General features: G+C 38.0%; 3 protein-coding genes and 1 long non-coding RNA gene across 12 annotated transcripts in view; 2 read left to right on the top strand and 2 right to left on the bottom strand.

The window, feature by feature from the left end:
* Positions 1 to 14501, top strand: part of BTBD8 (BTB domain containing 8) — a 42159-nt gene extending 27658 nt beyond the window's left edge. For 3 of the 5 annotated variants that reach the window (XM_065072607.1, XM_065072609.1, XM_065072611.1), the window contains 6 exons: positions 15 to 651; positions 1001 to 1088; positions 1324 to 1368; positions 1634 to 1773; positions 2875 to 5214; positions 6561 to 14501. In XM_065072607.1, coding sequence (XP_064928679.1) covers positions 15 to 651; positions 1001 to 1088; positions 1324 to 1368; positions 1634 to 1773; positions 2875 to 5214; positions 6561 to 7030 — 3720 coding nt within the window. In that variant the 3' untranslated portion in view covers positions 7031 to 14501. The remainder of the gene's footprint in view (positions 1 to 14; positions 652 to 1000; positions 1089 to 1323; positions 1369 to 1633; positions 1774 to 2874; positions 5215 to 6560) is intronic. The other 2 variants (XM_065072608.1, XM_065072610.1) reach the window with 1 other exon arrangement.
* Positions 1 to 16763, bottom strand: part of LOC110361442 (uncharacterized) — a 104887-nt gene extending 88124 nt beyond the window's left edge. Inside the window, exon 1 of the long non-coding RNA XR_010474378.1 lies at positions 16465 to 16763. This is a non-coding gene — a long non-coding RNA (uncharacterized LOC110361442). The remainder of the gene's footprint in view (positions 1 to 16464) is intronic.
* C8H1orf146 (chromosome 8 C1orf146 homolog) lies at positions 16723 to 26429 on the top strand. The gene is made up of 6 exons (XM_021292527.2): positions 16723 to 17373; positions 18244 to 18391; positions 20329 to 20422; positions 21315 to 21483; positions 24333 to 24411; positions 25727 to 26429. The coding sequence occupies exons 2-6, from the start codon at positions 18323 to 18325 to the stop codon at positions 25844 to 25846; spliced, it is 531 nt and encodes a 176-aa protein (XP_021148202.2). The 5' UTR covers positions 16723 to 17373; positions 18244 to 18322; the 3' UTR covers positions 25847 to 26429.
* The window catches only part of GLMN (glomulin, FKBP associated protein), a 21753-nt gene continuing 21173 nt past the window's right edge, over positions 26419 to 26998 (bottom strand). For all 5 annotated transcript variants that reach the window (XM_065072622.1, XM_065072621.1, XM_065072623.1 and 2 more), the window contains one exon: positions 26419 to 26959. In XM_065072622.1, coding sequence (XP_064928694.1) covers positions 26852 to 26959 — 108 coding nt within the window. In that variant the 3' untranslated portion in view covers positions 26419 to 26851. The remainder of the gene's footprint in view (positions 26960 to 26998) is intronic.

The following is a 26998-nucleotide window of genomic DNA, read 5'->3' as shown; positions in this document are numbered from 1 at the left end:
TTTTTTTTCCCCAGCTAAACAAATCTCTTCCTGAATCTGTTGGGACACGGAATATTTCCTGGACAGAACACGGCAAGAAAGATTGCTGGGGAGATTCTTCCACTAATCAGGATAAAATGAAATCTGATGGATTAGGAGCATCTGGACATACATCAAGCACCAACAGAAACACTGTTAATACGGCTTCAAAGCATGAGGATGTGAAGGGAAAAGATGGCAAAAAAGTAGTTCCCAAGATTACAAAGGATTCAAAACCTGGGGAAAAAGCTGCTTCACCAAAGGCTAGAGCTGTTATAAAGACAAAAATAGAAAGTAATGGAAATGTGAAGGCTGAAAGCACGCTTACCAAGCAAGATACAGAAAAGACATCATCTGCAAGTGGACAGAAAAATTCAGGAAGTGCCAAAGGACTAAAGAACCATGAAGGAAAAACTGCGGGTGCCAGACCTAAAGTGCTGACAGTAACCTCAAGCGTGCAGATCAAAACAAAACCATTGAAAAAAAACACAGAGAAGGAATCTCCCTCCATAGCAACTGTGGCAGGAACTTCCAGCAAGTCAGCGAACTCAAGCCCAGATATCCAGAGTGCCAGTGAGCAGACGGAGGAACCCAAAGAGGATAAATTGGTAGAGGAAGGGAAAAAACAGACGGGTAATATTTTGTTTATTTTTTTTTTTAAAGTCCCCTTCTCATTTGTCCCAGGCTGGTCATACACTGAAAACCAGCCTGGGAAGCTTTAAAAAAAATCTAGTATGGACTGATAAAAGTCACCTTCTTCCCCTGTAAATTAATATTAAGTTGAGATAAGAATATTAAATTTCTCCTCTGTTAACTGACTTTATTTTATGATCAATTCATAGCCATATAAAATGGCAAAAGTTTTTTACAAGTTTTGCATCTATGCTGTTTTCAGTAGCTCACTTTAAGATATTAGAGTTTTTTCAATACTTCTGTGCAAAGCATTTCCCCCATAATTAACTTGGAATTTACTTTACAATAGTGAAAACAAAGTCAACTGTAAAGACACCAAATGGAATCGCCAACAAAAAAAAAAAGACTGACCTTGAGGCTAGTATCACAACAAGCAGGTACGTTGCAAATCAATATGCTGCTATACGTATATATGTGTGTGTCTGTGAAAAAAGTTTCAGGTGAACTTTTATTGTTAAGTCAGCATGTTCTTTTTAATCTGAGAATGGTTCTCTGTTGCATGTTGTTAGCAAAACCATTTGAGCTAACTATTGGAAACTTTGCTGTAAAGATAAAATTGGTTCGGCTTCTGTGTTGGATTGTTTCATGCTAATCATTTAAAAATTGTTATAGGTCATTGAGAATTCGGCATACTGGAACAGTTAATGACTACACAAGGTGTTGTAAACTTATTGTTTCTGGGATAGCTTAGATTAAACTGGATAGAAAAACAGCTGAAGCACTGTAAAATTGTGAAATGGGTCATATATATAATACATATATGCACATGTAGTTTTTACTTTCAAAAAGTTTACCTTTTAGGTTGCATTTCCGATGGTTATATATGTGTGCGTATTAAAACACATATATTGCTTATTAATATATAATTCAACATTGCTAGATCTGAAGCTTGGATATAATGGATATAATAATTTCTTTGCAGTCTGACAAAAAAATCAACTGGAAAAGGGTTTAATGAACAAAATGCACAAGCTGTTCTAAAGAAAAAAGGGAATGTGAGTAGCAATTCTGCAGCACAGCAAAAGGCTCAAAACACACCTACCAGTTCTCCCAAGAACCAAGGTAAAGCCTCATACACCAATGAAACAGTCCGCCATTATTATGCAAAGCTTTGTTGTCTTTTTTACCCTTTTTTTCAAGCACAGGCATTTGGCAAAATCTTCTGAACAATCCTGTTTATTTTCCATATTTCACTTTTGGTGACAATCCTAAACTGTAAAATGCAAACGAATGTGTGTCAACTTGAAAATATTTAAAATATGGTCTTCAGTGCCAATTGGTATTTTCTTCTGCTTGTTTAATCTGCTTTGCAGAGTCTCTTATTTGCAGATCCCCTGCACATCTGCACTTGGAACCATGAATGAGCTCAACAGAAATTCTGTAGGTCAAGCACTTACAATATGCATCAAAGAAGTGGGCTGCAGACTTCTTTATGAACTGTTAGCGCATGCCTCCCTTCTGTGGCGACCCCCGCTAGGCTCTACTGATACTGACCTAGCCCACAAGCAAACACTTGATTTCAACAGCTATTTATATCAAGAGTGGGAAATGACATTGTAGACCACCAAAGAGAAAACCCTGCTTTATAAAGACACAAAGTGTTAAGGATCAAACTCATTTTAATCCCATTTGGACTTGGGGAGGAAAGAATATTCAAGTTATAGTATCTTAAAAAGCATTATGATACAGAAAACACAGGTCCTGTCAATTTGTGGTCATTAAAGATCTTGCAGAATTTTCTGACTGAGCAGGGATGTTAATTCTGGTATTCTAATCACATTATAACTAATGTAATTATTTTCTGCCTACTTTCATTTCCTCTACGCACAAATTGAATACAGTACTCAGCACTTCCTCTGCTAAGCTGCTGTGCAATGTTTCTGGGCACTATCAGACAGCTGCTGCTTTCTACTTCAGTGATGACTACTTCAATTATGGGTTGAAGTAATTCCTTATGTATGGTGTACAAAGCGCTTCAGCTTTAAACATGGCATGTAAATGCAAGATGGTATTTTTGTCTAGTATTTCTTTAAGATCTCAATTCTTAATTCTTTAACAAGCCCTAAATCCCTTAGTTACACAAAAAGTTGAGTAACTTGCTTCTCAACATAAACAAACACTAACATAAATTTGGTGAATATACTTTTTTTTACTGTTTGTTAGGACCTCAGGGGGAATCACCAAATTCACTGAAATCAGGAATGTCTCCAAAACATAATGAAGAAAAAAATGCGTTACAACATCTGGTTCAGACAACACTCCCAGAAAAACATTCTTCAGCCAAGAAGAAGAGTGTTAAGCAGTCACAAACACCTGTAGCAAAAGCCACTGCAAAAATAACACCTAAAACTCCGGCTCTGTCAAAGCATGCTGAGGTTATGAATAATAAAGACCCCAAACCAAAAACAGCTGGGCAATCTGTATTAAAGTCTCAGTCCTCTGCCCAAAAACATTCAAGGAGTGAATCTCCTGTTGTCCAGAAGAATGTGTACACCTCTGAGCATAGAAGCTCAGGACAGAAACTTGAAAAAAACACGACAAGTCAGCTTCATGACAATAATGAATGCCATTCTGCAAAACAAAGTGAGTCTTCAAAATCCATGATGGAAAGTAGCAGCAAAGATGAACTGTTGGTGTCCTGCCAACCCAATAAACAAAAATTACCAGACCATTCTGAAAATGTGGAATACAAAATACAGTCTGAATCTTCTCCTCTAATTACAGAAGAAACTACTTCTAAACTGCACGTTTCACTGCAAAATGAAATGGAAGCGAGACAAACACGTGGAGATGAGACTGGAATTTTACAGACTGGAGATTCAGAGAAAGCTGATAATACAGCTGAATTTCACTGTCATGCAGAGTCTTCCAGTGATGGATCCTCAGGCTTTTCCAAGGAAACCAATCAAAGGGCTTCTGCTTCAACAGCACTGGTGAAACAATCAGAAGCAACAAAAGTCTGTACTGAAAAAAGTGATAAAATGAATTCTGGAACAGGTCTTAACTATGGTGAAAATGCTTTACCAAGCTTTTCCAGAATGATAACCAACAAAGAGGAGGAGACAGCACCTCCTCAGATTCATCCAGAGGGATTTCTTACAGCTGACGAGCTGTGTGATACATCAGCCCTGACTGAATACAAATCAGTTATAGCAGATTTAGATGATGTTTCAGAATGTTCCACAGAACAAATAACAGAAAAATATTCACCTAGTTACACAGAGCCTATAGATCCTGCAGAAACACCAGAAAACCATGAAAATGCAGAAATTCCCTTTGTGGACCACTGGAGTACTGGTGCACTAGATCCAAAAGAGAGTCCTGAATCAGATACTGGCAGTGCAACCACATCCTCTGATGATATAAAACCAAGATCAGAAGATTATGATGCTGGAGGCTCTCAGGATGATGAAGGATCCAATGAAAGGGGGATTTCCAAATGCAGCACTATGTTATGCCACGATTTTCTTGGAAGAAGCAGCAGTGACACAAGTACACCTGAGGAATTAAAAATTTATGACAGCAGCCTAAGAATAGAAGTGAAAATGAAAAAAGAGGGTTCTGATCTTTTCCGTGTTAATTCAACAAGTGATGATGAAATACCAAGAAAAAGACCTGAAATTTGGTCCCATCAAGAAAGGGTGAGGGCCAATACTAGAGAGAGCAAAAGTTCTACTTTTGGTAACGCACAGTTTACTCAGGAAGCAGACCAAGTGTCGTCTTCTGCTGATGAAACAGAAGATGACAGATCTGAAGCAGAGAATGTTGCAGCAAACTTTCCTCTATCAAATGTTCCTCCTCAACAGTTCCAAGGAATTGATAATTTAGCTTTTGAAGACGCAACAGAAAATGATACTGCAAGTCAAGAGTTTTCCAAAACTAAAAATTTCAAACGATCTGTTTTACTTTCAGTAGATGAATGTGAAGAATTGGGATCTGATGATAGAGTGGAAACTCATACTTCACGTCAGCATTCCATAGATTCTCTTACTCCTTCAGAAGTATTTGACAGTGTTTCTCAAGAGCACCATGGAAAGACCTTTTATTCAAGATATTCACTGGAAATTGAAGATGGATTCCTGGATTGCAAACAGCGTAAGGATAGAGACAATAGATCAGATAAAAATCAAAGTTCTCTCCTACATCTTCATGGCACGGAAATCGCAGGGAAGGAGAATCAAGGTGCTTCAGTGACTGAACAAAACTGCCCAGAGAAAGTACACTCAGCAGCTAGTCTGTCTCCAGAAAAACAAAAAGTAACTATGAAGAATGAGGTGGCTGCTGAATTCCACCAGTGCAATAAATACTCAGACAACGATGCAAGATCTCAAGAAAGACCATGTCATTTGGATCTTCAACAGAGAGAGGCTAATTCTGATGTGCAAAAGAGCAGCTCTGCAAAATCTGTAGAAGCCAGTAAGAATCAGACCCTGACTCAAGAAAGTCAAGTGAGAGACAGTCAACCAGCAACTACTGAATGCGCTAATACTGATATACTTCCAGGTAATGTACAGAAATAGAAACATTCAGTCATTCAAAACAAATTAACAGGGAAAGCTTTGGCAATTTGTCTGGGATTGAATCCTGAACGGAAGTAATTTTGGCTGAAACTATATAAAATTTAAATTTTTTTAAGTATTTCACTTGGGTAGAGAAGGCTTGTCTGTCTGAAATATCCGTCAATACCCTGCTGTTCAATGAGAAACTTGACTACAAGAAAAGACATTTTACGTAATGCTAAAAGAAAGATTGGATGCAGTTGTCTGTACTTGAGTTATTTTTGATCCAATCTAACATTGACAGCATCAGCCTTTGATGGAATCTTAGTATTTGTTTTGTCTGCTTGACGACATATAGTATGTCTGAATGGGATGTGCAATAACTACAGTAATAACCTTAACTAAAGCTCACTGAACTGTTTACCTGAGCAGCTATATGCATTATTGTTGTAATTTATCTATTTATATATTATACACAAATTTGTATCCTTCTCCCACTGAATATAACTGAATATTTGCCATATACATCAGCGGGAGCAGGTTTGAACTCCAATTTAGAGCTTATGAGATGTCTAAAATTCTAAATTTTACCAGTAAAAGCTTATTTCCTAAAAGAGAGATTATACTTAGAACTAATGCTTATATACAGAAAAGATCTAACTTGTTTCACATAGCTAGATGCAAACTTGTCTAGTTTTGTGTTCTGTCTTCTTTATACCAATAATTCAGTCTATTTATACCATCAAAAATATACAATAGTGTTGATTACAACTATTGTGTATTCAAGAGTAATGAAACGCTGATGATGATCTATGTTCAGCCAGACCACAGAACAAGAAGACATTTAAAGTTGTACTGTTTGGTTTTTTTAAGTTTGCTTGCCCTTGCCTGCAGCTGCATGTGCAGTGTAGAAATAAGCTTGTTAATAAACCATTTTGGTTTTGATTCTCTTCTGAGCTGACATAGCTTAAGTCACCATTCAGTAATCATTCTCTATTAATTCCCTCCATGCACCTCCTGGTCTAAATTTAATTTGTGTAGTAAATGAGAAATTTTATGTGCATTCAGTGTATATTTACATTGTCATTTTCTGTATCAGAAACTTAATTATGGAGGTTATTGTTAATTACCAGTGGTGATTGCTGCTTTAACTTAACTTATAAATCATACTTTGTTTTTTATATAGGAAATAAATGACTCAAAATTTGTCACTTTTGTATAACCCTCCATCCCTCCTTTTTTAACCTGGTTGGATTGTTATTCCCGAATTAGTTAAATGTTGCTCTACACAGCCCTGAGGGGAGGATCATCTGCAATTTTTACATTGTACAGTATTGTGAATTATTTCAGGAGACATAGATGATTATGACACAATGGCACAAACCTGCATGTATGAGCATCGGCCTTCAAAAACCCTTTCTCCAATATACGAGATGGATGTTGGAGAAGCAATTGAGCAGAGGATGGATTCAGAAACAGCAGTTCTAGATGTGGATTTTGAAGATCAGCAGTTTGCAGAACAGGACTGGACTCTTCTCAGGCAATTGTTATCTGAGCAAGACTCAAGCATAGGTTTCAAAAACTCTGTTCCTGAAGACCTTAACTTAGCACAATGTCTTATCAATCAGACACTGTTTCTGGCACGAGATGGTTCAAATCCTCAGGGTACATCACAAGTTGACACATTCAGCAGGTGGACTGAACTCATGTCTCCGCTTGATGATTCTTCAGCAAGCATTACAGTGGCAAGCTTTTCATCTGAAGACTGTTCGTCCCCCCAGGGGGAATGGACAATTCTTGAACTGGAAACTCATCATTAAGGTGATCAACTGTTTGCAACTGAACTCCAACCCGGCCCCCAAATCTATTTTTGATGAGTTGTTTCCATACAATAATGAAATACTGCATCAGTCAAGAACGAGCAATTCTTGATACTGAGGCAATCTTTCTGATATAATGAGGTAAATATGTTAATTTATAATCTAGATTTAATCATAAGTACAATAATTTTTCAAGACTTAAATGTATGTCTTTTCTAAAAATGAACTTTGAGCATGTATTTTCTAGAATTGTTAGAAAAATTAGATGAGGTGAAAGAAAAATCTTGGTTTCCACCCTCCCTTTTATCTTCCTTTCTGACATTTAATATTCTCATTGAGCAGGAATTTAAAGATGACTGCACAAGTAGTAGAGCTATTGCCTTCCTTTTTTTCTCCTCCCTCTATATGGTGACTTCGTTTTACAACAATAAAGATTCAGAATGGTTGTGTTGAAAGGTGACGTGTGCCAACACTGCTTTAAATGATAGAAACATAATGTTCAAAAAAAAAAGTTTCAATATGAATCTGCCTTAGGCCTTATTAACATGGGCAGCTTGTTTCTTCCAGATTTGATTTTTGTATTTTTTGTTTTGTTTAGAAGTTTCCAATAAATTTTTAAAATTGTCTTTCCTTTAAATGTAAGACTTCAGAAGGTCTGTGCTATAGGAAAAGCACTGTTTCTTTCTGGGAAATGCACATATTTAAGTAAATATTTTTAATGGCATAGTGCATGAATTCAGAGGAGTTGGTAGAATGCTGCTCCTGTACTACAAAACCCAGTATGTCTGATATCTCCAAAAGTACATCTCAGTCTGAAGTTGTGGTCAGTGCTACATCAGACATCTACCGTTGATGAGAATTACCTCCAGGCTTCAATTCACTACACTTGCACCCCTCTGGCGCTGTCTGGAGCATAGCAAGATCCTCAGGAATTCGGTTTTGTTTGCTCTCATAGATGCAACATTTTGGGGAAGGATAATGGGATTCTTGGATCTTCATTAATACCTCTGGTGTGTCTTTATATTGAAACAAAATGTCACCCATTCTTCTAAGAGTGAAATAGGATCTGTTTCTCAGTACTGCTCATTCTGCTACTTTGGGCTATTAATTTGGGTGTGGATAGGACTGTTTATTGTCTTTTCTGATTTGACAGGGAAGGAAGGGAGCAATAAATTATTTGTAACTCTTACCAAGTCAGAACTCCTCTTGAAACATGCAGGGCTTTTTACCTGCAAAGGTCAGGCCATCTAAGATACCTGCATTATGGAAAGAGTAGGGCTTGTCTCTCACTCAGCTTAAAATCTGAACAGGAACTATGCTGTCTCCTCATAGTCACTAACAGAAGTGCCTTCAGCAGTGAGTGCCACATGGCAGTAAAAGGCTACTAACATTTTTTTTCGTTACAACTATTTAAGATAAGTGCGCAACTTAAGCTGGCTGTAACTACCAACAACATGGTCAGTTTTGCAAGCTTTTGCACAATTCCAACAGTGCACCTTAATTTTCTTTAGAAACTTCATTTATTTTTGTTCATAGTCAGAAACTCTCAGATCTGTGGAAATAAGAAGTCACTCCAGCATGTGACTTAAAAAAGTTATGACTTATCTTCAGATTTGACATAATAAAGAGTTCTGAGACAAAATAATTTATCTAGAAAGCCACTCTGTAGAACTTCTGATACAGAAGTAAAAGTGATGCTTTGTTTTCCCAAAAATAAATGATTGACTTTTATCTCATTCTTTAGTATCAAGGCAGAAAAGAAAAAGAAAGCCTTCCTTCATGTCAGTGAAGCAGCAGGACTCTGAACTCAAGGAAGGAAGATGTTCAGTCTCATAATAAAAATCTTTCCCTTACTGTTCCAGCAGCACAGACATTATAATTCAAAATATTTTAAATGTAATACGCTGTATTTATCTCAGTCTTCATGTTGAGGGAGTGAGAAGTACCTTTAGAAGTACAAATCATCAAGAAAACCTATTTTTCACTCTTAGGTTTACAAGGTTCATTGCTAGTGGATAATCTTTTGGATCGATGAAAGAACTATAGTATTAGCCACAGTAAAAGATTAAACTCTAGAGAAGCTCTTACAGAAGGCTGAGGAATGGTGTCTCCTCAATTTCTGTGTAAAAGACTAAGGAAAAGTTGTTTAAAATTCAGGTTAATTAACTTTAAAGTCCTGATGATATTCTGATAGTGGACATTCACATGTTAAACAAAATGAAATGATGGAAAGGAGAAGACAAAGGATTAGGAAAAGTGACAGAAAGTGAAAGAAGGGTTCCTTTTGTCTATTTTTTCCTATACCCATATTTTTAGTTTCTTACTGAATTGAAAAAGTAACACTGAAAAGTGGCACACAAAGTTCCATGTTTTTCATATGAAATACAGTCATGTACAGGGGGTTTTTATTGCTTTTTTCTTTGCATTTACTCTTCCAGTTGTGTGAAAATTAAATTAGCTTCTCTCTTCAAGTCCCCAGTGATGTTGTTGCAATTCCTTTAATAGTTTTGCAGTAGACCAGCGATTAGGATTTGGTGTATTGTTCTGTTGGCTCATATGCAGCCACAGAATTCAGCTTCCCACAGCCAACTAGTCTCTGTAGAAGTAGCAGGAACAGAAAGCGGTATTGTTTTTAATTGGCGTTACCAGAGTGCCTGTGAGGCTTAATCAGACCAGCATCCCACCGGCTAGACATTGTACAAACACAGAACAAAAACAAAGACTTCCCACAGAGTGGTTATAATCCAAGTTAAGACAAAAGACAAAAAAAACATGGATGGAAAAGTAAAACGAGAGTGTCAGTATTTGTCTAGCTCATTATCAATGGCTTTAGCACACCATCAGTTTAAATATTGTCATTTTTTTCTTCTGTATGCGTTATGAGAAGGGGAAATCGGAGGATGGGACTTGGAGGCTGAATAACGAGGGAGCTGTAAGCCCTGTGTGCCATCTAAACTCTGCTCCTGTTTGACCTTGTTTAGTAGTTCCTTCTCATTTAGGAGGATGGTCAAGCTTTAAGCAGGTCTAAATGGCTATCTGCTTAGTAGTATCAGTCACTCAGGAGTCCTGCTTGTGCCTCCTGACAGTCATTTTGCCACTGTATTGGCCTCTTCTCCAAAACACGAGAGAATGCACAAAGGTTTCTTTGAAAACTTCATATATAATCAAAGCTAGTATCATGGGCTCCAAGTGAATAGTGATTTCGAGTCCTGAATGACCTCTAAAGTAAAGACGAGGTATGTACATCAGATGGAACAGTGAAAGGGCATCCAGAGGAAACCAGATAAACGGATGGCACAGTCAAAATAATGTTTAAGAATTTACCTTTGCAGTAGTCTTTTGAATGAGTAAGAGCAGTGAAATTGCTTTGTCAAAGCCTGAGAAGACAGCGTTGCAGTCAAGAGGTGATACTGACAGCTTACGTGAAATTATGGGAATGGATGAAGATTTCTCTATCCTACAGGTAGTAACAAGAAACTTAGTGAAATATCAGTGAAATTTAGATGAGAGGACTTGGAAATGAGAGTTTAAGATAATGACCATGTTTTTACCTACCTTGAATGACATGTTATGGAAGTGAAAGATAAGCATGTGTTACATGTATGGATTATTTAAGTTTAAAATAGGCCAGACCTCCAAAAGGTGATGTCAATAGGCATAATTACTTTCTTTTGCTTGGAAAATGAGTCTTGTTAGACTGGAGAAGCAGCTCTGCAGCTTTTTCACTAATAGATGCTAGCTAAAATAGTATTTGTGGAATAAATCACTGTCAGACATTGCCAAGGGAAAAGATAAGGAAACGGAGGCCCAAACACTTGGAGCCCTACAGAAAACTGAGCAAAGTGGACGTTCACTCCAAACAATCTGCTCAAAAACTTAATTAGGGAAGCAAAGGAAATAAACAAAGATGGTGACAGGAGACAAATGACGATCACAAAATGTAAGGAAAAATGTGCTGTTGGACTTCATTGAAGATGGCCTGCGAGACTGATGAGTATAAAACAGCAGTTTTTGAGACTGGTTAAGAACGTGTTCTTAGGGACTTTGATCAAAATGAGGTATTGGCTTCCTCAGAATGAAAGGCGGGCAGATACCAGCTTGGTAGAGTATGGCAGAAATGCAGGAAGGAAACTGAGCTTAACCATTAACAGAAGGGCAACAGTTAGAAAAGCACATCAGATAATAATATATTTCGGTTGCTTTTTAAAGACATGAGATTACACCATATTTATATAGCATAGGAAAAGAAATGAGGAGACTGAGACCTAAAGTAAAGATCAGGAGATATAAGTATTCATGAAACGAGATGAGCAGGCAGTCTGGACTGCTACCAGAAGTGACTAGGTAAGAGCATAAGAAAAGACAAACATCCCGGTTTGTGGTAGGGGTAGTAGAAAGAACACTCCATATATCTATCTTTTTTCTCTTGGAAAAACTTGCTATAGAATCACAGAATTACAGAAAAATTGCAGAAAAATCATAGAACTACAGAAAAACACAGGCTTGGAAGGACCTCCAAATAGGTAACTTCAAAGTTAGCCCAGGTTGCTGGAGCCTTATCAAGGTCCATAGCATGTACAATGGTAATAAAGTCAGCAAGCAGGAATACAGCACTCACAGGAAATAGTTATTTGCAATGAAAATATTCTCATCATAATAAAACTACTTTGGGAATTGTTGGAAAATATTAGTAACGAAGTACAATAAATATGGCTTGCTTGCAATATTTTAAGTTCTGGATGGTATGTGACTGAACTGTACAGGTTTAATAATCTTATTCCACGCTTTTTAAGGTTTTAAAATATGTCAAAATTACACTGAATTTCTGAGTTTGCAAATTTCATTATTATTTTGGAGAAACTAGCGGGCAAGAAAACTCCTTATGTTTCTCACACAAGACTGCCTGTGGGATGTGCTCCCCTAGCACTGGCTGTCTCTGTTTCTTTCAGGGAATGTGCACAAAAAACAATTAATGCACCTGATGTAGGTACAGATTGTAGAAGACTATGTTAAAACTTAGAATACATATTACTGCCATCCAGAAAATAATTAGTAGCATGCTCGTTCTACTTTGCTCCAGAAAATCTAAACCTTTGCATGAAGGAATTAAGAACTGCTCTTATGTTGTTCATCTGTTGCTCAGAACCAGGACATTTAAGAAGTCACTATTTTGCTTCCATTAATGTCAAAGGAAAAACTCCAGCTGATCGCAGCTGAAGCAAGTTCAGGGCTTACTCATATGAAATGCATGTACTAGAAATGCTATTTTTCCCATATATCTATTTCATAGTTTTCTAGTTTTACTCTACTAATAACATTGTACAAATGTAGATGTGACAAATTGTAGCTGGAAAGACTTCAATTTAGGAGTCATAATTGTATGCGTTTTGTTAATATTTCATGACGGGGGTGATTTAACATTTGCACATTGATAGATGGCATTCTTGCCAGGACTACACAGGAACTGAGGACAAAAGACAGCACGAGAAGTAGCAGCTTTTTTACAACAGATGACTCCATGGAAATGGGCTTTTAGATTTGAAATCCAATATAATTAGAAGCTTTCATCTCTGGCAGAAAATCCATACTGTTTTTCAGCTCTCTCTGTTGAACACAGATATAGGCTATTTTTGAAAAATAAGCTTTAATGTGTTCAATTTTGGAAAAATTACAGCTCAAATCTATTATTTAGCTAATCTAAAACCAAGCTTCCTATCGACAGCTACTACATATGTTTAAGAAAACTAAACCTGTAGCAAAGTGATACATATAAGAAGTGGATATCAAGTAGGGAAAAATACTGGGTTTGATTTTTTTTTTACCTTTGGTAACTACTAACTGAAGAAGCTATACAGCATGTACAAGCACACGCACCTGTTTATTTCTTGCATTTGACCTTCCTTGTATACTTTACTTTGCAATCTATAATGTATCGTCAATTAGGCCACAGTTGTGCAAACATAGGAGTAAATCCATTTAAACATTTGTGGACTTGTGGACTGGCTTTCAGGTTAATATTCACCTTTCAGAAAGGGTAATGGAACTGGCACTGGGGGCAGGCACTGTGCATACTTGTGTTTTTATATGGTACTCAATGAGCTTCTAATCCTGATGAACCATCTGTACGCAATTTAAGTATGAAATAATTAATAATGGAATGCCATTAAGTCGCTTCCAGCTCTCCCGATTTATTGCTGAAGTTCAGAAGACTCTTCCATTAGAGAAATCAAAGTCCTAAGAAATATAATTTTTTGCATTACATGCAACAAAAGATCTGTCGCTATTGCACTGTAAAATGAATAGTGATCAGATCTTCAGTAGCTAAAGCCTCAGTGTTTGGGCGGGGGTGACTCTAACTCAGTAACGAGATATATTTAAAAAGGACATCAATGGTCAACATAGTTTATGTTAACAGAAGATGACGGATTGTGTTAGAGTGAACGCATATTCTGGTTAAGCCGAACAGATGCTCACTTACAAATTTGGGGACTGACCCCAATTACTCAGGTAGTCCATCAGGGTTTATATTTATGCACACAACTAAAAGCAACTGACATTTTCCCATCTCCCACTGAAATTAGTGAATGGTATCAGCTCCACATTTATAAAAATCAGGATATTTTTAAGTGTCTGAACAGAAAGACTGGTAATCCAAGTAAAAAATGTTGGCTCATGTAACTTACTTTCTAACTATATAAGCCAGTTTTGAGACTGATCTCACCAAATGACTTAGATCTACAGCATCCTAATTTATACAATCCTTACTTTGTCATTTTCTTACACTTGTGTTTAATCAAATAATTTTAGTTCTTCTCTTTTTTTCATAACCCTCTTTTGAGTGTGGCATAGCATCCTGCCCCTCAGTAGAATTGTATCGGTGTGTTTAAGATCAGTATAAATAAGACAAACCATACGTACATGACAGATTCCGCATAGCTAGTGAGAAAAAATTTTGTTACCTTCATAGAATGAGGTAATTTTCATGTCCGTGACCATGAGACCCACCTATAAGTCAAACCTCCTACCTGTAGCAAAATGTTCTCCTGTATCTTTGTGGTAGAGAAGGAAACTTCAATCCCAATTTTCTGGATTACCAATTCTAGCTATCAGGATTAACCCTATGTATGTCTAATGGGATGCACTTGAAAAAAGTCTGAGTCACTACCTGTAGCCCATGGCTTTATGGTCGTAAAATACTTTGATCACTTAGTCTTTGGGAGGGTGAGGGGGGGGTTAAGCTCTCAAACTGAATGCTTGCATGTTTTCTACCCGCTTGCTTTTCAAACCTAGGTAATTATCTGGGGCCTAAGTAACCATATTTCCAAATGACTCCTTGTGAACACAGTCTTCTGTTTCCAGAATCGCTGTATGGTTGCATAGTCCCACAAGCTTTCTTCCTCATGCTACATATTGAAGATTTTTAGTTGATTTCTGTATGCCAGAAAACAATAAATCCTATGTGTAACTTGAATGCCGAGTCACTGTACTTCATTGAACTTGTGGACTGCTGCCATCTACTTTCATTTGTGCTCTATACATTGAAAAAAGTGCTCCTTTCCTCTTCTGTTTAGTGCACCTTCACTCCTCCCTTTTCTTATATGAAAAAAATACTTTTTCTTCAATCATGCCAACAGAGAACAAGACAGGTGATGTGTATGAAGATGAATGATCAGTTCTCATATAAACATCTCTAGAGAAGGAAGATGAAGATCTGTGCAAGTGCCCTACAAACATTAAAAAATTGTGCTGACTTAGAACATACAGGATATGGCCCAGGAGAATGCAGAGAAACAATAATTTGATGAAAGATGTTGCCTTGTCATAAATTAGTCATCCATCCAAATGCTTAAGCCATTATCTTAATCATATGAGAGTTCTAATTCCAAGATCCTTCTATTCCTGCCTATAATGGGGTCCTCTGCTCTGCTCCCAGGAGTTATTTCATATGCTGCCAGACACAGACCTGTTCTTTTTCCTCTCTTGCAGCTTCACCTGTATGTGAAATGTACCATGTAGGTATGTGGTAAAGGAATGCTTTTGAGCTTTAAAGCTAAAACTAGCAAAATGTCAGACACTGTTACAGCAGAGATAATGGTAAGCAGTAAAACAAATTTAGCTCATCTTATCAGGTAGCACAGGATCCCTCAGTGGCTTTTTAGAAGGGAAACTCCTGGTGAGAAGAACCCCCTGAAGAATATACAATCCAGAAAAAAAAACATTTTCTCCAAGTCCAAACTCCATTTAATTAGTCTTCTCACATTAGGCTCATAAAAAGAGAAAGCCAGTTCACGTAGTGAGATTCAGACTCAAATGGCACTGCGAAACAAAGTGGTACCAGAATTGTCCCTTATGTGGCTCCTGGTCCAGGGGCTCGGCGTGTCCCACTGCATAAGGCTGGGAGCAGAGGGACAATAGGGGAGGGTGGCTCTTACACAGGAGGCAGCAGGGTCTGTTCTCCTCAGAACTTGCTAACTCAGAAAGAGCTTTATGTTTCTTTCAGATGTGAACTGTTGTCAAATTTAATGACAAGCAGAAATATATTTGGTTAAGTTTCCCATATAACTTTTTGCCAACTGAAATTAAGATACACAGAATTTACACAAGTTAAAATACAACAACTAGAGCCAAAATATTGACAGGCAACAGTTTTTGTTTTGTTTTTTCTCATCATCCTGCACTTATCCACCATTGTACTTCAATGCCTCTTCAGTACGTATTTTGAGTTGGGAGATGGTTTTTAACTTCCACATATGATAAATGGCCATAGAGGAAAAAGGCATCTGCTGGTGTCTCCAGTGTCTAAAGTTCTCTGTAAATTTTAATAATTTATCTTTTCATTTATGTATCATATATTCCTAACAGTTTTACACTGAAGGAAACAAAAATCTACTCACCTGTTAAAGATATTTACATTGTGAATTATCTTTTTATTCCATTCTATTCCCTCCAATTATTTTTTCTTCACCTGAGTTGTTGTAATTCAATTAATGCATGTACATGTTAGACATATTCCAAAATATGAATTCAGATACACTACGGTGTTATAAATCAAGCACAACCACTACAACAAAGCAGTTCCTAGGCTTTACTGCTGGGATTTCTCTAGTAAAACATCAATTAATTCATAGCATGCATGAATTCAAACTTGATGTCAGCGGAATCACCAATCCTCATCATAAAACTGCCTTATTATTTTGTAATTGTATTTTAAAATAATTTCTGATGTTCTTAACTTCCTGATTTTTGTATGCAGCCAGAGCACGCGGCACCCCTATTACAGGAAACAGCTTCACAGCTTGTTGGTCCTGTCACTGCTCTCCAGCACACCACAGTCAGGATATTTCATACGTTCGTTATTTCCCTTTAATTCGCTGACTTTCATATTTCTACTCCACAGAAATTTTAAAATTCAGTATTAGAAATATTTGACTTACGATTAAAAGTAGCACAACGTTTCCATACCCTTGCAGTGAGGGGTAAGTGTAACTCAGGTGCACTTGACCAGCAGAAGCAGGAAATCAGATGTGAATCCACTTCATACTTGTCTGAAACAAAAATTAGAGTCATCTTTAAGTCACTAAGGCATCAAATTATTTCTAAGCAAGACAGACAATTTGCTATTTAAATGTATCATTTTTAATATGTACATTAGGTCACTTTATTTTAAAATGCTCTAAAAATAGTTTAAAAAGGAAAAGCTTTTACTACAATCTCAGATTTTCAGTTAAAGTATCTGTTTCAGTAGATAGACATAAGTCTGGATTCACATAGTGGGGGAAGAAGAGAGCTGGAAAATCAGTGCTCTTTCTCAGTACTTGTAATGACTACATACTCCAGCTCTCCTTTACTACATTAAAGAAGTAGTTTCCTCTTATGCGATAAAAAAAAGAAGCTTCAACATACTATTTCTCTTTTACTGAAAGTGGTGCTGTTTCTTGCCTTCTTATTTTTGTACTAACTTCTATATTTAGAATATCATGGAAAATAATTTGGAATATTCTTCCCCAGAAACAGCTGCAGAATTAGCTGTCCTTTAAGAACACTCCCTCGGGGTTTTTTTCCGATGCAAAAGCAGACTTATTACCATCACTGTTTATTATACCCACTTGTTCTGCCTGGTGTCCCTCCACATTCTCGTCCTTTCAGTCCTTTCCACAGCCTAAAAGCGTCACACAATGCACTGGGTTGGGCCGCAGCCCCTCAGGCCCACACCAGGTTTCTGGAAGGTTCTGAGGGGCCGCTCCCGAGGCCTCTCCCCCCCTCAGCAGGACGAGTGGGCTGAGGGGACACAACCGGCTGTGGTCTCCTCGCTTCACACCGAGGCCAGAGCTTCTTTCTCGGCAGTAAGTAACGCGCACTTCACGTAGTTGTTGGGAGCTTTTGCTGCCATCTCTTAGTCCGCCACAGCTGTGAGGTGAGGTTGGCTTCAGCTGCCACCCGGCCCCGCTGAGCAGCGGCCGCGGTTCCTCTGAGGGCCGCGGGAAGGAGATGGGGGTCGGGGACAGGCCCCACGACCGGCCGTGCCGAGGACCGACCTGCTCCGTGCTCCACGGGGTGCCGGGGGGCGCCGTGCCCAGCCGGGAGGCCCCCGCGGCGGCCCCAGGCCCTGGGGCTCTGCCCGAGGGCGGGAAGCGCGCCGCGACCCCCGCCCGTTGCCGGTTCCCGCCCGGAGTGCCTTTGATGAAGGCGCTGGCACACGCTCCGTGCACACCAGCTCCGAACCCTGCGCCCCTGGCCCGGCGCAGCTCCGCGGGGTCCCCGCTGCCCCGCAGGAGCCTCAGGGAACGATAAACGGCTGCCGCGCTGGGATCCAGGAGTGTTTTCTGAGGAGGAAGTGCAAACGTACATGACAAGGAGCTGCTGCTCAGGTGGCCGAGGGCGGGCTGCCCGAAAGGATCTGAGTGTAAAAGGCCCACCGTGACAAACGCGTCCTTCGGAAGTAGAGCAAATGTTCCTTAGTGGGTTTAAATGCTTTCAGAAATGTTCTTCTGAAGTAATTTAATCATTATGCTGTTGTCCCTGTTAGGCCTTACAGAGGAAGCCCTCTTAGATGCAGACTGTTTAAAGCCCTTTAGGTATCAAATTGCCATCTTAAATTAGTTCGATGGTAGTGGGCACCTGTATAGATTTTGGAGAACTGGGTAGTGCCCTGTTTTTAATCAGCTCTTTAATGGTTTAGTGTGCCTTAAACATTTCACCTTTTAAATTGGCAGGTAGTATTTGTCATCTTTCCAAGCTTTTCAGAAGGTGGCAGCTGAGATTTCACTGCAAAGCCACTAAACAGTTGAAAAAATGACAGAAAGCGGTGGGCAGGAACAATCAAGATGGATAACAACAGTCATCATGAGTACAGCTCTGCAGGTACAATACCACTTGTCACGAGCAGCATCTGACTCACTATGAAACGCTGAAGGAAGCGTTCTCTGTATTCTATTAAAAGATATGGAAATAGTTTATGCAATGTCAATGAATACAGGTTTTTGAGGATGAAACTGTGACATCAGTCTGAAGTTGTTTCTGTTACAGCGCTGGTTCTTTTTGTGTGTTTTTTTTCCTAGCTACTTTGGTACCTATTTAGCATTCTTGCCACCTGCTGTTCTGAGTTCTGCTGCTTTAGGATTGTCCTCCTGACTCATCCTTTCCGCACTGTGCTGATGCTACTTTCAGTTAGGACTATGAATAATTCCATCAGAAATGTTTTTAATTTTCTGCATTTCTCCCTAAGCACTTTATTTTCTGCCATACAGTATCAATGTTGGGGTAAATTATTACTCAGTAAGTGTGCAATTCAGTTTAAAATAGCAAGCCTTATAGATATTGATGTGTATTTATACTGTTAACATCAGAAGCCTGAACTGTGTTCCTCAGTCAAATGAAAGGGCATGTCAAGGACCTGGTAATTAGTTCCTGCAGCTGAGACCAATTCAGTGCCAGCTGGAGAGAATTTAGAGGCAAGAGGGCTTTGATTCACAGGCCAGGATATCTTACGCTAGCTTGGATGACAGGGTTATCACCCCATCTCTGCTGTATAAAAGGGTGAATGGTGTTGAAGTAATTCCCTGATCACCTCAGTTTACAGCCTGTTCTTATTTGCCTGCTTGTTGTAGAATGACAGGCTGTAAACTGTTCCAGTTTGGTAACCGCTCCAAGAGCAACTTAATCTGTAATACGGTGAGAGGGATCAGAGGGCAGTGATATCAGCTGTACCAGCGTAACTGGCTCCTGTTAATGAGAGCCCCAGCTCCACTCAAAACTGCTGCTGTTGGGAAGGACTCCTAGTGAGCAGAGATACAGAAACAGCTGAATACAAATCCAAGATGGCTTTTCTTCTACAAAGGCATTGGTTTGTATCAGTGTTGGTTATGTGCTTTCTCTTTTCCCTGTGCATCTGTCCTTTTTTTATAGCTGTTATTTGTATTTGTGCATTAAATAATTCATTGTCAGCAGTGGTTTTGAAGCAGAATTTTTCCAAAATTGTAGTTATACCTCATAAGCAGCTATAATCAAGTCTTCCCTTTCCAGAGCAGTTGAAAGCGTAACGTTTCTGGTTACCCTCTCCTTCAGGGTTCACTTGCTATCCTGACTCTATTTTGTACTATTCCACTAAATCATAACACTGCCCTATATAGGCAGATTGGCTACATTTTAAATAGGTAGGTTAGAGAACATGGTATTAGCTAAAAAGGATTCCATGATTTAATCTTTCAAATGTTGGAGCAGCTTCTGTAGAACATACTGCAGAAATGCTTTTTGCAGGCTGGAAAACAGAACCCCCTCAGTTCTGCAGATGATTAGGTTGCATAGTGCCACGTTCTAGTTTTCCTGAGTGGACTGCGTTCTGTCGGCAAGCTTTAAAGAAAATCAGTCCCATACAGGTTTTTGAACTATCTTCCAAATGAAATGCTGACACCTGTGAAAATAACACAGTCTAATGAACCAGAGTCATAGAAACCACTGCTGTATGTTCCTCACTTCTCCTTAGCACGTCTTACAAAAATAGACTGTAAAGTGTTTGATCTTTATGTATTATGCAAGAGTTCCCTGTGGCAAACTGAATGTATGCATACAAAATTGTCCTTCAATGTTAGATAACTTCCAGTGCAAATATTCCAAAATTTAATTAACTTTAAAAGTTTAATTAACATTTTACTGCTTTTTTATTGCAAGTGGAGTAAAAAATATTTTTTAAACAATGATGCTGAAGTTCTATCTATAATGGTTCATACAGTGCTTTAAGAATATTTCTAACTTGTTGGCTGAAAACATATTTTAAAAGTAACCTTTTAAAATTTATTTAGAACCATGAAATTTCTACAATTCTACAGAGGCAACACCACCGAGTCCGATATTCAGATTCAGTAGAAACTGGATCCGTGATTTTTTCTCTTTCTGGTACGGTACTTTGAAGTTTATGTTTTTAAACGTATAGGCTCTAATGAGGTACAAGACCAGGCCCTGTTGTAGGGTACACTAAAGTGAACAGAAGCTGCCCTGCTGGAATGTCGTGCGGTAGTGGAAGGAGCTGGGCTGTGATTGCATGTAAATCAGAGGACAGAGCAGAGAACTTGGCAGATGAAACACTAATTGGTTAAGAAAAGGCTTCTTTGAGCAGCTTTGACTAGGAAATCACTGAAATTGCAGACATGAAATATCTGTCCTTCCTTTTTAGAGCAGAAGATGCTTTAGACAGGTAGATGAGATCTTAAGCTGAAGCTTTCCTGAACTATCAGGATTAACGAGGCACACATTGGCCTAGTCTTTTGTATGCTTGATTGTTAGGCCTCCTAAACCTCAGCCTTCCTAACTTTCCCTTTCAGAATAACTTACTTTACAGGGTTATAATTTCATTTTTCATGTCAGGCAGTTTATCTTACTTAAGATGTTACAGGTGTGTTTATTTCTCTCATTCAGAAACGGACTTGCTGAGCTCTTCAGTCAGTCTTTGCATCTGCCCTAAATTCATTCCACTACAGCAGCTGTTTGAAGCATGTGCTTTCAAAGGCACTCAGCGTCTGTACTTCGCATGCATTGAGCAGTTGGGGTTTTGATGTTGTGGTTGAAAATAACTTCTTAGTTATTTGTGGTTTTATCTTAAAAATACCAGTCATCACTGGCCAAGGCTCCTGATTGCATTTCACTGTCAAGATATGTAAATTCATTCACGTGTTTTGTTTCATTGCCTTTTAAACCGATATTAGAATAAGAATTCTGCTTGCTGGTTTGTGGTAAGAACTTCATCACGTTACTGCCATGACATATACATTTACATCCATTTCTTCAATAGGGGTTGCATTTATACTGGCAGACACTCAAGACTTGCTAATGGCAGGTGAAGAACAGTTTTTCAGAAGAATTCAGAAGTTCATAAACATTCATCGGAACAGTTTTTTGGTTTTGTCAGCTGCTCTTCATGGACCAGAAGAATGGAAGGTCATGTTTCGGATTCAGAGAAGGTACGATTTCAACATCAAACCCACATTTTTATTGCTAGGAGGAAATGAAGTAGCAGTCCTAGGTTCAGGAATGTTACTTTAGGAATTATTTTCAGGAATATTAATTTTATTTTGCCAATGCACTGGAAAATTATTTGAAGCCTATGTTTATGAATGACTAAGGAAAAGAATACCAAATGAATCAATCAGATGTCATAGGTAACAAAAGGGTACATTCCTAAAAACATAGCAAATAACATCCCTTTCAGTCACTTTAGGGCTATGTAATATAATTATTTTTTCACGTTTTCTCATGAACTGGAAAATTAGACCATTTTCTCTGCTCTGTCAGCATCTTTTAATGGCCATTTTCAAACAGGACAGGCAAGTTTCCTTCCTGAGAAAAGGCCTTATGGTGAGGTACAGATTCTTTACCAGCTTTTAAAATCTGTTTACTTGGAAGTGTCTGTTATACAGAGCTAGAACAATTGAAATAACCAATGTTACTTTACATCAAAAGTATAAAACCAGGCATTAAAACTGGTTTAAAACTTAATCTGTAGTTTCTAATGAAGCCTGAAAGCATGCATGTTTCAGTATATACCTGCTGACAAGTTATCAGACTGTACTCCATACTTGTAGTCAAAACTCTTTTCTGGTAGGTACAACAGTCCTAACTGCAGCTGCTTTGCACTCTTGACATCAAAGAAGTGACTATTCTAATGCAGTCTTTGATCTTTACTTCCTTGAAACTAGCACCAGTTTCGTTAAATTCTGGGCACCCTGCCAAATGCTGATGAGTAGCAGAGTGTATGGGAGGAAATGTAGGAAATCTATTACCCATTTGTGAAAATTCCATAAATTTTCATAAGAGGTCTTAAAAGCTCTGCCACTGTTCAGTAAGAACATGTTATTCAGCTGATGGCAGTGCTAATTCTCAATCTGCTTTGTGGTTATGTACAATGGACTTTGTGCACATGTTGATCACTAACAAATGTGATGTTTTGAAATGATATTACATTTGGCAAGTCAGTAATTTTATTAAAATAAAAAGAATAGTTTTGTCATTGCAGGCCATAGCAAATTGATGTTGACAGCACAACTGTATTTTAGATGCGTGTGCTTTGTTACTACCTGGCAGCTTGGAGTTCTGCTGTTGTATGTAAATCGCTGACAGTGCTTTTGCATTTGGTGGAGTTGAAACTTGTGCCCTATCCTCTCAAACTGCAGGTCACCTGTTTGATTTTTTTAATAAACAAAGTCCACTGAAATTTTCAGTTATTCCTGTATTAATGTTTTTTTCTGCTTATTTATGATTATGTTGCAGCTGGGAAGGCTTTTTTTTTAATTATTAACAAGAATATTATAGGATTGTCGTTCAACACCATGAACACTTCATGTGAGGTTGTGTGTATCACAGGGGAAGGAGGAGAAAAGCAATCTTTATTATCACAGCTCAAATGAGCATACCACTAATAGCCTCAGTAAATCCGTATGTTCATTTTTAAACACCTTGGAGCAAAGACCAGCCTTGTGTTCTAATGGGCAGTGTTCTGCCCATTGATCAAATTAATAAAATACAAACTAAATGCAGACCTGCTGTAATTGGAAGAAAAACTATTGACAGGAATGGATTTTAAGAGATGGAGTTAAATACAGGTAATTGTTTCTTTGTTACAGTTCCTTCATTAACACTGTACTTAGCCCCTTTCTAGTATTTGCAAAATTACATCTATTTATTTCCCGAATTCCTAAATGTAAATCAAACCACAGTTTCTGCATCAGATTTTAGCCAAACTCAACAGTGACCCATGCACCTACTCCTAGGGAAGGGCACTGACGGTAACATCTCTCTGTGCTAATTAGAAGAACGGGCAGCCAAATTCAGCTACGGAACCAGCCTGGGTGCTGGTGTGAATGAGCCCCCGCCCTCCAACAGATGGAGGGGAAGGACAGGTGGTGGTTACGGGGGGAGGTCATGAGGGAGCACACAGTCGAGCAGCTGGGCACTTTGTTTGGATTAAATTTCTGATGATTTAAAATTCCTCCTTCTTGGTTGTTAAGTCCCTGTCATGGTTTAGCTCTAGCCCAGAAAACAGCAGCAATGCTAACTTTGTTGTCATCGTTACACCACACCTAAGGTACAAGTCTTAAGGAAAGAGGCTCTGTGCTTGCCTAAGCTTTGATCTCTCTCTTCCATGACTGCATTGAATGACAACTGATGCCAGTATTTTAGATCTTCAGATTCCACACTCAGGAATGAATGCATATGAATAACATTATTTATAGACAGAGAATGAATTTTAGGTTAAATTATTTGAATAAACAAGTCTTTACATGAAATTCTTAGCAGAATTATCCCATTATCTTAATCACATCTGATGTACAGATTGCTAAATTTAGATAGTACACTACAGAGATTTAGTTTAAATTCTGAAGCATTTTTAGCACAGTGGTTTTAGATACTTCCCTGTGCTCCTCCAAAGTCATAAAAAAAATCCCAAACATTTTTTTTGCTGGCACTGAGACTGGACAATCCTCAAGAACACAGCAGAAGAGGGTTTAGCTCTCGGAATGCACACCTACTTAAACAGTGTCAATTGACTGATTGTCAAAGAGCCCTAGAAAAATAAATGAGCCTTTCCGAATCCCACCTAAGCAAGTGCTACAGAAATGGGACAGATGGTTCTACGAACAGCATGAACTCTCCTGTTGCCGTTAAAGGCCAAAGTGACCTTCTGTGTACTCATGGTGAAGGCACAGCAGGAAGCTGTTTACATCCTGTGGGAATGCTTTTTGAGTATTTTGGCATAACAAAGTAAATGTGCATTCTAAAAGTAACCTTAACCTTAATTGATTTTGATGTGCAGATTCCTGGGCAGTAACTTACGTGTAATACCAGTTCATAATGCCGCTGAAACTGTAAAGTTAATGTTGACTATAGCTAAGGTAAGTCTTGTTGCATATACTTAAAAATATTAGTTATTCAGAAGTATATTAGCCAGAAAAAGCCAAGAACTATAAGATACTTTTGCATAATGAAATTTTCTGGGTCATATTGACCACAATTGATGTAATACACTGAGGTAGGACTGTTACCGAGTTTAAACTATTGTTAAAGGTAACTTCAAAAGCTCTTGATAGCATCTGTGAAGACAAATTAGATATTTAAGTGCTAACTGGGCTCTTAACCACTGTTAAATTAGGATGTCTCCACTTAGCAGTGCAGAACAAGCGTGAGATCTAAATATGTAACGGCTTCTACTTCAAAATGCCGATCTGAAACTTCTAGTTACTTGTGGATTCTTAATGATACTAGTACATTATTTCTACAGCTTAATAAGTGTAATTCGTCTGTGTATCTGCAACATATCCTATATGAATCAACACATTATTCATTAAATCTGTTTACTGAACCTCTTCAAAGAACATTTTTCTATGAAAATTCTAACTTAGATACTAACAATACTGGCACCATTCTGTGTACAAAAATAAAAAGAGCAGGTTGAACGATATCTTAGAAATCAAATACAAATTTACATCTCATCCTTTCCTGAAGTGGGCACCTCAAAATAAGAAGGATTAACCTATGTAGAGTACTCATCATTTTAAAAGTAAGCTACATCTCACTTATTATATGGCAAAAATCATTAAATACTTACGACAATGTTAAACATTGTATTTAAACTTTTTATGGAATCTACGATGTCTGGCCCAGTCTCTTACTACAGCATTAACCTAAAAGCTTTTAAGATTACTGGTGATCCTATAAACTTGAATTTGCTTTTCTACTTGTGCAGAATGTTTACACCAGATTTCAACAGGGGAGCACCATAAGAAGTGATGATAGTACATACCTCAAATCGATGGGTTGCCGTTACATTATTTCTTACTGATCCAGTGCAAAGCCAGTTTAATGAGCTCATATTTTACCAGAGAATTCTTAACTGGTACAGGGCCTAAAAAATGAACTTTTTTGCCCCAGGTTAACAGCTGTGGCCAAGGGAGCAATACCATCCAGCTAAGCCCGAGCTGCCACTCCCAGCTCCTGTTGAAACACTGTCCAGACACTCAGATGCAGTGCTGGTCTTGCACCTAAAGGGATACAGCAAATCACCTCTATGTACATCATTCTTGGAATATCTACTTGGTTCAGATTTCACTGCTGAGTAATTTTACATTTGCACTGTTTGAAAAATAACGTTAAATATGTCTGTTACCTAAGAGTTACTGTGCTACTCATAATATTTTTCTTTCCTCTAAGGTAACTTCCAGGCCACGAGCAGATGATATTCGTTACAAAATGGCAATGACAAAAGCCCAAATAATAGAGAAGAGTCCAGTTTGGAAGATGCTTCAGGAGTACCAGTTGCATTGTAATTAATTTAGTATTTGGGGGTTTTATTCATAAATAGAGTGGCTAAATTTTAAACAAAATATAGAATGTTCTTAAAAATATAGTTACATTTCAAAAGATGTGTACACAGCTTATGCTTTTGGAATGAAAAATTATATTAAATAACTATACAGTGAAAAATAGCATACATCGTGCCAAATGTTCATTCTAAGAAATAAAGCGGTTTAGCTGCACTATAGAAAAAAGCCATCCTTATTTTTAACTTACGAGCTCATCTGTTTATAATCATTTCTCAAAAATATTTCATATCACTTAAGGAAAACATTATCATTAAAGATAGGGATGATCAAAACAATTCCAAAATGTTGATTTCCCCTGCATAAACAGGCATGTATGAAATCTTATGTTTTTCCTAAACAGATGTTATCTGTTGTATTGCTGAGTTTTAACATCTTATTTGGCTCAAAGCTGATGTGTTTCTCTTTAAACCTGGTTTCTCTTGCTGTAGTGTTTCTGCTGTTATCTATCTATACCTTACAGTCCTGTTTGTAAACATAGAAGCTCGACTGTCAACATTAAAAAGTGCTAATAAAAATACCTTGTGCTTAAACAGTGCTTTTTAATTCATTGTTCTCCAGTCATTTTGTAAAAAAGTTTGTAATTCACAAGACCAGTCGGCAATTATTATTTAACGAGTTTTGAAAACAGAAAAAGCACAAGCACACCTCCTTGACACAGCCTCAGAACAAAAAAAACCCAAATCAAACTGTTTTTGGTTTCTAAACTTAGGAAAAAGCATCAAATTCTGAAGAGGAGTACTTTAGTAAATAGGCCATCTCTGTGAATTGCAGAATTGCATACAACAATAGCAAAGGAAAATAAAAGAACAGCAACAAGACATATGAAGAGCAGCATCTGAAATTCTTCTAGGGCCCACTCTGAATTGCTGTTTGTTAAAGGCTGGTGGCCTCCTTTTCAACATAGTCAAAATGATCTTCTGAGAAGTATGTTAATTCAAGTACTTCAGCTGACCTAACTATGCTCATCCATTACAGCTTTTATTTTCACTTCAATGAGTTCTTCTACTCGAGCTAGAACACTTTCTATTAAATCAAATGTGAAGAGAGCCGAGTGTAAAACCTGAAATGACAAAAGGCATTAATGTTATTTATTAGAATT

Source organism: Columba livia, chromosome 8, assembly GCF_036013475.1.
Source record: "Columba livia isolate bColLiv1 breed racing homer chromosome 8, bColLiv1.pat.W.v2, whole genome shotgun sequence".
Taxonomy (NCBI): Eukaryota; Metazoa; Chordata; class Aves; order Columbiformes; family Columbidae; genus Columba; species Columba livia.
The sequence above is the reverse complement of the archived record's forward strand: the minus strand, read 5'-3'. Positions and strand labels throughout refer to the sequence as shown.